This window comes from Bombus vosnesenskii, unplaced genomic scaffold (genome assembly GCF_011952255.1).
Source record: "Bombus vosnesenskii isolate JDL3184/JDL3185 unplaced genomic scaffold, Bvos_JDL3184-5_v1.1 scf7180000013384, whole genome shotgun sequence".
Taxonomy (NCBI): Eukaryota; Metazoa; Arthropoda; class Insecta; order Hymenoptera; family Apidae; genus Bombus; species Bombus vosnesenskii.
In genome coordinates this window covers 2,828-12,457 of record NW_022883013.1, presented here as the reverse complement: position 1 = coordinate 12,457, position 9,630 = coordinate 2,828, and the positions used below count along the sequence as shown (strand labels likewise).

Sequence of the window (9,630 nt, the reverse complement as noted above, 5' to 3'; positions counted from 1 at the left end):
AATGCAATGCACAACCAGTTCAGCGTCGAAACAATCAAAATATCTCGCAAATCGCGAAGATTTCGTCGATTTTGACGAAAAATAGCCGTCATTTCCTTCCCGTTGAAGATATTTCGACGTTTAAGCGCTCGTTGAACTCCACTTCACAGTGCTAATGCAATGCACAACCACTTAAGCGTCGAAACAATCAAAATATCTCGCAAATCGCGATTTTGATGAAAATTAACTGTCATTTCCTTCCCGTTGGAGATATTTCGACGTTTAAGCGCTCGTTGAACTCCATTTCGCAGTGCTAATGCAATGCACAACCATTTAAGCGTCGAAACCATCAAAATATCTCGCAAATCGCGAAGATTTCGTCGATTTTGACGAAAAATAGCCGTCATTTCCTTCCCGTTGGAGATATTTCCACGTTTAAGCACTCGTTGAGCTCCATTTCACAGTGCTAATGCAATGCACAACCGTTTAAGCGTCGAAACAATCAAAATATCTCGCAAATCGCGATTTTGACGAAAAATAGCCGTCATTTCCTTCCCGTTGGAGATATTTCGACGTTTAAGCACTCTGTGAACTCCATTTCACAGTGCTAATGCAATGCACAACCATTTAAGCGTCGAAACAATCAAAATATCTCGCAAATCGCGATTTTTACGAAAAATAGCTGTCACTTACTTTCCGTTGGAGATATTTCGACGTTTAAGCACTCGTTGAACTCCATTTCACAGTGCTAATTCAATGCACAACCATTTAAGCGTCGAAACAATCAAAATATCTCGCAAATCGCGAAAATTTCGTAAATTTTGACGAAAAATAGCCGTCATTTCCTTCCCGTTGGAGATATTTCGACGTTTAAGCACTCGTTGAACTCCATTTCACAGTGCTAATTCAATGCACAACCATTTAAGCGTCGAAACAATCAAAATATCTCGCAAATCGCGAAAACTTCAAAAATTTTGACGAAAAATAGCCGTCATTTCCTTCCCGTTGGAGATATTTCGACGTTTAAGCACTCGTTCAACTCCATTTCACAGTGCTTATTCAATGCACAAGCGTTTAAGCGTCGAAACAATCAAAATATCTCGCAAATCGCGAATTTGACGAAAAATAGCCGTCATTTCCTTCCCGTTGGAGATATTTCGACGTTTAAGCACTCGTTGAACTCCATTTCACAGTGCTAATGCAATGCACAACCATTTCAGCGTCAAAACAATCAAAATATCTCGCAAATCGCGAAGATTTCGTAAATTTTGACGAAAAATAGCCGTCATTTCCTTCCCGTTGGAGATTTTTCGACATTCAAGCACTCGTTGAACTCCATTTCACAGTGCTAATGCATTGCACAACCGTTTAAGCGTCGAAACAATCAAAATATCTCGCAAATCGCGATTTTGACGAAAAATAGCCGTCATTTCCTTCCCGTTGGAGATATTTCGACGTTTAAGCACTCATTCAACTCCATTTCACAGTGCTAATTCAATGCACAACCATTTATGCGTCGAAACAATCAAAATATCTCGCAAATCGCGAAAATTTCAAAAATTTTGACGAAAGATAGCCGTCATTTCCTTCCCGTTGGAGATATTTCGACGTTTAAGCACTCATTCAACTCCATTTCACAGTGCTAATTCAATGCACAACCATTTATGCGTCGGAACAATCAAAATATCTCGCAAATCGCGATTTTGATGAAAAATAGCCGTCATTTCCTTCCCGTTGGAGATATTTCGACGTTTAAGCACTCTTTGCACTCCATTTCACAGTGCTAATGCAATGCACAACCATTTAAGCGTCGAAACAATCAAAATATCTCGCAAATCGCGAAAATTTCAAAAATTTTGACGAAAAATAGCAGTCATTTCCTTCCCGTTGGTGATATTTCGACGTTTAAGCACTCGTTGAACTCCATTTCACAGTGCTAATTCAATGCACAACCATTTAAGCGTCGAAACAATCAAAATATCTCGGAAATCGCGAAAATTTCAAAAATTTTGACGAAAAATAGCCGTCATTTCCTTCCCGTTGGAGATATTTCGACGTTTAAGCACTCGTTCAACTCCATTTCACAGTACTAATTCACAACCATTTAAGCGTCGAAACAATCAAAATATCTCGCAAATCGCGAAAATTTCAAAAATTTTGACGAAAAATAGCCGTCATTTCCTTCCCGTTGGAGATATTTCGACGTTTAAGCACTCGTTGAACTCCATTTCACAGTGTTACGACCGTTCGCGGAGAGACGCGGTCGCGAGGAAGACGCGTCAGCGAGAGGCGTAACTTCTCGCTACGATTCGGTGAAACGACGCCGCGAAGTAGTCGTTCCCCTGTTTCGTTTAGGATAACAGAGGTAGTTGATTTGAATATGACACAGTAGTAAGTTATATTTCACCGTTTATTCCACAACTTATAACGAGGATAGTTACACTGGTGCGTATGTACGAGATGAGTGAGTGACTGAGGGATCTGCGGGTGTGTATACCCGCTCGAAGGATGTTGACCGTTCGAAGGATGCAAAAACAGTACTCTTGGAAGACGATGCTGTCTCGGAGGAGAGCTAAGGATGAGTGTGTGTCTAGCGCACGGGACCGTCGGATTTGTTGGTGCCGATGTTATTTAGGAGAGTGAGGGAATAGGCTTCGTTTTAATTGGTTAAACGAAGGGTCTTAACCGCCCTCGAGAGAAAGTGGTTAGTGGGAGGAAAGTTGCAGCGTACGTGACAAAAACTGACTTTCCCTTGTTAAGCCGTGGTAGACAATAGTCTCTAGAAATTCCTCCGGACCAGATGTTTGTTTCGTTTGGAGGACCTTTTCTAGGAAATCTATGTGATTTATGGCAGGTGCTTGAAATCATGGAAGATACGCTGCGAGTATCCGAAGACATCTGGTTGCCATATTGCCCGCGGTGTGTGGCCTCGGCTAGGTAGAATGTTACGCGACGTAACATACTCCCCCCGTTGAGAGGGTACCGATCAAGTGATATGGTGTGCTGTCGTCAGGTGGGCCTCTTATCAGACTTCGGGCTGTTGATTGGTTCGGAGTCATCTGGAGTCGTTCTGCTCGGTAGTGGTACCATCCGCTTGATGCTCCGTTCGAGGGTACTCGTCGCTGTTCGAACGACAGCCGTGCGTAGGATGCCGTCTGCGCCGGGTTGGGCCTTGATGATTCTGCCCAATGGCCATTGCATCGGGGGAACATTGTCTTCTCTGAGAAGGACGATGGTGCCTTCTCGTATGTCGTGACTGCCCTTGTTCCATTTGTTTCGGATATGTAGTTCGTTGAGATACTCTCGATGCCACCGGCGCCAGAAGTGTTGTTTGAGTTTCTGAATATGCTGCCAGCAGGAGAGACGATTGGATGGCGTGTCCCTGAAATCTCGTTCTCGTAAGCTGGTTAGTGAATCTCCGATGAGGAAATGACCGGGAGTAAGAACCAGGAGATCGTTTGGGTCTGAAGATATCGGCGTCAGCGGGCGGGAGTTGAGGATGGACTCGATTTCAATGATGAGGGTGTTAAGGTTTTCAAAGGTCAAGAGCTCGTTACCGGCGACCCGTCTGAGATGTCGTTTGAAAGACTTCACTGCAGCCTCCCACAACCCGCCGAAGTGAGGTGAGTTGGGAGGGATGAAGTGCCATTCGATCCGTCGGTCGGCTAAAAAGGACTGGACCTGTGCCTTGTGATCGTCGGATTGCAGGAGATTTCGGAGCTCTCGTAATTCGTTGTTGGCACCAACGAAGTTGGTACCGTTGTCGGAGTAGATTGTCCTGCAGAATCCGCGGCGAGCGATGAATCTTCGCAGAGCAGCAATGAAGGCCTCGCTAGTGAGATCGCTGACCAACTCGATGTGGACTGCTTTAACTGCAAGACACACAAAGATCGCTACATATACCTTGATTTTGAGTCGGTTGCGATCCTTTCGTTCCTTGATGTAAAACGGTCCGCAGTAGTCGATTCCGACGTTGGTAAATGGCCGAGACTCTGTTATCCGGGCAGCTGGAAGGTCGCCCATTATATAATCCACTGGAGGGGGATTGGCTCGGCAGCAACGGACGCACCTCTTCAGCGTGCTCCAAACTTGACTGCGGCCGTCGATAGGCCAATAAGATCTCCTTAGGGCGTACAAGGTGGCTTGAGTTCCGGTGTGGAGATTTAGGAGGTGTTCATGCTCGATTATGAGCACGGTAACTGAGGATTTGGGTAGAATTATTGGATGCTTCTGGTTGAAAGGCATTGGTGAATGACTGAGTCGGCCTCCGACGCGCAGCATCCCGTCCTTGTCCAGAAATGGATTGAGTCTTTGGAGCTTCCCCTTCATTGCCGAATTTCTATCTGACCGGAGAACACGGATTTCGTCTGAAAAATAACAGGCTTGCAATAGTTTGATTAATCTGGTGTGTGCATTGGTCAACTCGTGCATGGTCAGAGGTTTGCCTCGATCCCGGGTTTGTCTCCATCGAAGGCACCGAGCGGCGATTCTTATGAGCTTGGGCCAAGAGGAGAATCTCCCCAGTATGCTGTGGTCCGCCGGCGTCGCGGACAGACAGGTTGCCCTTTTCTGCTCTGGTGTTTCGTTTAACGGTCCTGGGTTCCACGTTGGCCAGTATTCTTCCGGTTGTTGAAGCCATTCTGGTCCATGTTGCCAAATGGTTGTCTTCAGGAAGTCTTCGGGTAGTTGGCCTCGAGATATGAGATCTGCCGGGTTATCGGTAGTGGGGATGTGGCGCCAATCTGAGACGTGAGTCTTCCGTTGAATTTCTGTCACACGGTTAGCGACGAAGGTTTTCAGCGTGTGGGGTGATGTGTTGATCCAATGTAGAACGATTGTGGAGTCAGTCCAGTACACGGTCCGAGCAATGTTGCTTGGCAAGGCTTGGAGGACCGTGGTGGCTAGTGACGCGAGAAGGAGTGCTCCACTCAGTTCCAGTCTTGGAATGGTTAGTGATTTGAGCGGAGCTACCTTCGACTTCGCAGTGAGGAGACGTGTACAGACCTGACCATCCAGGGTGATGGTGCGAAGGTAAACGCATGCTCCATATGCCCTTTCGCTGGCGTCACAGAACCCGTGCAACTGAATTTCCGCTGCGGGGTTGATTATCGTTTTACGTGGAAACTCCACGTTATTCAATAATGGCAGCTGTGCGTAATATTTGCTCCATTCCGTGTGCACGTCAGCCGGTAAGGATTCGTCCCAATTAATTTTTAGTGTCCAGAGTCGCTGGAGCAACATCTTAGCTCGAACAATTACTGGTGCCAGCAATCCGAGCGGGTCGTAGATCTTGGCGATTTCGGAGCTGATGGTTCTCTTCGTAATTCGAGAGTCGGCATCATTGGTTTTGACGGAGTATAGGATCGAATCGTCGAAGGAATTCCAAACAACACCCAATGTCTTGAAGGTTTGCGATTCGCCTAGTAGCAGCTTATCGTTTATGTCCGTCTCGGGAAGTCCTCGTAGCAGTTCCCGGTCGTTCGATGCCCATTTCCGGATGTTTAAGCCGGCTAGCTTGAGCAGTTCTGTGAGCTCCGTTCTCAATGATTGTGCCTCGACCCTTGTATCGACTCCTGTGAGAACATCGTCGACATAGAAGTCTCGCTGTAAGACTGTCGCCGCTCGTGGATATCGATGCCCCTCGTCGTCCGCCAGTTGCTTGAGGCAGCGGATGGCCAGAAAGGGGGCCGCTGAGAGCCCGAATGTCACTGTGTTGAGTTGATAAGTGTCGACGTCTCCATCAGCATTGCGCCACAAAATTTGTTGAAATTTCCGATCCTCCGGGCGCACAAGAAATTGGCGATACATTTTTTCGACATCGCCTGTAATGACGTATTGATGAGCTCGAAATCTTAAAAGGATGAAGTATAAATCATCTTGTAGTTTCGGTCCCGTATGAAGCACGTCGTTTAATGAAACTCCGGTGGTGGTTGGGGCCGATCCGTCAAACACGACTCGGAGTTTCGTAGTTTGGCTGGACTCCTTGATCACGCCATGATGTGGTAAAAAATATCCGTCGTCAGTGCAGTGGTCCGTGGTAACTTTCGTCATGTGCCCTAATGCCAAGTATTCCTGTATTACGGCGTGATAGTCGGCTTCGAAACGCTTATCTCGTTGGAACCGACGGCAGAGAGATATTAGTCGCTTCATCGCCATGGCTCTGGAGGATCCAAGCGAGGGAGTGGTCTCGTTGAAGGGGAGAGCGACCATGTATCGCCCTTCGTGGGTGCGTTGAACGTGATTCCGGAAATGTTCCTCGCACTGTCGCTCCGCTTCCGAAATGTGCGCGGTGGGCGGTCCCTCATCGATTTCCCAAAAACGGGCGAGATCCGCCTGCAAGGCCGTCGTGGACGCGTGAAATGCGTGTGCGGGTGGTTGCGAGGCTGGGCTCCCCCCGATTACCCATCCGAAACGCGTTTTTTGCAGACGCAAGTCGGTCCCGTTTGCTTGACTGATATCAAGTTGGCCGACACACAGTGACGCTAGCGTTGGCCCGGCGCTCAATAGCACGTCGATCGGAGCAGGTCTGTGGAATCTTGGATCGGCTAGTCGTAGATTTCTGGGTATCTGTATCGTTGACCGATCTACGGGTTGATCTGGGATCGAAGTCGATATGGTCGGTATGATTAGAAAAGTCCAGGTGCGTTCGTATGTGCCGTCAACGGAGGTGATCGTGGCCGTGATGTAGCGTTTGGAGGTCGTTGACAACGTGTTAAGTGTTCCGATCGGGACCGAACATTTCCGTTGGTCGAGTCTCAACGAAGTGGCGAGTCTCTCGGTGATGAAGTTCATGCTCGCGCCGGTGTCTAGCAGGGCTCTACAGCGGAACGGTTGACTTCTATTGTCCAGTATGTTGACCTGTGCGGTGACTAACAAATCGCGGTGGAGTGGGCCGGACGGGGGCGAGGTCAATGAGTCGGTTTTCGGTGGTTCGGTCCCTAGCAAAGCCGTTTGAGGATATCAGTGTTCCCCTAGCTGTTTAGCACTGGGGGAGACATTTGACCCCGATGCCGTCGTTCGCGTTGACCGAGATTCGCGTTTTGGGGATGTTCGCGGCGACGTTCGGGGAGACGTTCGGGGAGACGTTCGTGGAGACGCGGATGCGCGTCTCGATCGGTGTGACGACCGCGGGGTCGGTGAACTAGGCGGAGATCGACCGTTCGATGATCGGTCGCTCGACGATCGACCGCTCGATGTGCGGCTTGTACGTAATCTACTGTGACCATGATCTCGATGTAAATAAGTATGGTGTCGCTGTCTACAGATGCGACATGACCCGGCGGAGCATTGATTGAGAGCGTGTCCCTTGCCTAAACAATTCGTACAGAGCGACGCCCGTTTGGCTGTGTCGAGACGCTCCCTGGGCGATTTCGCCTTAAAGACGTCACAATACCGCAGTTCGTGTTGTCCTCGACAGTCCGGACATACCGGCGTCTTGAGCGTCGCGGTGAAAGCATGACTTCGCGACGCGCTCGGTCGCTGACGGTTAGGTGGTTCGGCGGCCCTTTTCGTAGCGGTAAATGCTGAACTTGTTCTATCGCCGTTCGTCCGTGTTTGCAAGAAGTTTATTAAGTGCTTGTATGACGGTAATTTCTTGTCTGGTAAGGTGCATTGCCATTTGCGAATGATGGCTGGGGGTAGCTTCCATGTAAGTAATTTGAGAAGAACGGTGTCGGATGTGATTGGGTCACCGAGGTTCTTTAACGCTTGGAGATTTATTTTGACCGTCTCGAGGAAGTCATCTATGGCTTCGGGTGTCTCCTTGACTATTTTCGGATAGTCGAAAAGCAAGTCTAGGTGGCGCATGCAGATTTGACGGTGGCAGTCGAATTTTTCCTTAAGTATGTCAACGGCGATTGCATAGTTTGACTCGGTGATGGCTAGCGATTCTATACTTCGCGCGGCCCTCCCAGTCAAGGCTGATCGGAGGTGATAGAATTTTTGGACTGGTGTTAGTTGTTCGTTTTGATCTATCGTTGACGAGAAGGAATCGTAAAATGACTGCAAATTCTCGAGCGTGCCATCAAATGTGGGTATTCGAATCTCCGGTAGTTTAAGCGAAGCAGACTCGCGACCGGCAGCTGATTCGTCGTTTGTCGATTGTGACGTCGTAGTTAGTCGTAGGTTGCTCAGTTGAGTAGTTAATCGGAGTTCTAGTCTCTCGTACTCGTCGGCTATTTCAAAGCCGCGCGCGGACTCCTCCTCGTCGATGCTTACGATTTCATTTTGAATGGAGCGGAGCTCCGTTTCGTATGTGTCCAGACGAGTTTTGATTTGAATTAGCTCGTTCTCTCGCGGACAGCCGGATTGTTCGATTTCATCCAGTTTTTTCGATAAGCGTGTAAAGTGGCCGATGCAATAACCCCGGCGTCGACGCAGGGCGGTAAGTTCGTTACCGGTGGCCATTATTTGTTAGATAATTGAGAGTGGATGGTTATAACTTACTTCTATTGAAGATTGTCCAGTTGCGGCAGGAGGTTGCGTGGTTGCGTTCTAACCACCGAATTATACCTCTTCAAGGGTGACGATCCTTGATGTTACTGACCTCGCTGGGGGGGTAACGCTTCCGCTGCTGGTTATGTTGGATTCACGTGGCACTGTATGATAGTGGGTGTCACTGGTATGCGCTTTTCACTTGACGCGTGATGCGGCTTTGAGGATCGAATGATTCGACCGGTTACGTGTCCACACTTTTCACTTGTCACTGAATCCGGCTCGAAGGACCAAATGTTACGACCGGATGGGTGACAAAACTATCCACGGCCACTGATGATCCGGCTCGAAGGACCAAATGCTTCGACCGGATGGGGACAAAGCTGTCCACGGCCACTGATGATCCGGCTCGAAGGACCAAATGGTACGACCGGATGGGTGACAAAACTATCCACGGCCACTGATAATCCGGCTCGAAGGAACAAATGTTACGACCGGATGGGGACAAAACTGTCCACGGCCACTGATGATCCGGCTCGAAGGACCAAATGTTACGACCGTTCGCGGAGAGACGCGGTCGCGAGGAAAACGCGTCAGCGAGGGGCGTAACTTCTCGCTACGATTCGGTGAATCGACGCCGCGAAGTAGTCGTTCCCCTGTTTCGTTTAGGATAACAGAGGTAGTTGATTTGAATATGACACAGTAGTAAGTTATATTTCACCGTTTATTCCACAACTTATAACGAGGATAGTTACACTGGTGCGTATGTACGAGATGAGTGAGTGACTGAGTGATCTGCGGGTGTGTATACCCGCTCGAAGGATGTTGACCGTTCGAAGGATGCAAAAACAGTACTCTTGGAAGACGATGCTGTCTCGGAGGAGAGCTAAGGATGAGTGTGTGTCTAGCGCACGGGACCGTCGGATTTGTTGGTGCCGATGTTATTTAGGAGAGTGAGGGAATAGGCTTCGTTTTAATTGGTTAAACGAAGGGTCTTAACCGCCCTCGAGAGAAAGTGGTTAGTGGGAGGAAAGTTGCAGCGTACGTGACAAAAACTGACTTTCCCTTGTTAAGCCGTGGTAGACAATAGTCTCTAGAAATTCCTCCGGACCAGATGTTTGTTTCGTTTGGAGGACCTTTTCTAGGAAATCTATGTGATTTATGGAAGGTCCTTGAAATCATGGAAGATACGCTGCGAGTATCCGAAGACATCTGGTT

The 9,630-nt window shown here is 48.5% G+C and overlaps 1 protein-coding gene across 1 annotated transcript; it reads right to left on the bottom strand.

Annotated features, from left to right (window-relative positions):
* Positions 1-2,988: 2,988 nt before the first annotated feature.
* LOC117237621 lies at positions 2,989-7,785 on the bottom strand. Its single transcript, XM_033501775.1, has 2 exons — positions 7,305-7,785; positions 2,989-6,917 (listed from the first exon to the last, which is right to left on the bottom strand). Exons 1-2 carry the CDS (start codon positions 7,783-7,785, stop codon positions 2,989-2,991), a joined length of 4,410 nt encoding a protein of 1,469 aa, XP_033357666.1.
* Between the last annotated feature and the right edge of the window lie 1,845 nt (positions 7,786-9,630).

Bases quoted from the DNA above. Each gene is read 5' to 3' on its own strand.
- LOC117237621 (XM_033501775.1), bottom strand. From the start codon at position 7,785: ATGCGCCACCTAGACTTGCTTTTCGACTATCCGAAAATAGTCAAGGAG. The intron at 6,918-7,304 runs GTACGAATTGTT...CGGCTTTGCTAG, and splicing joins AGCCAAACGGGCGTCGCTCT to GGACCGAACCACCGAAAACC.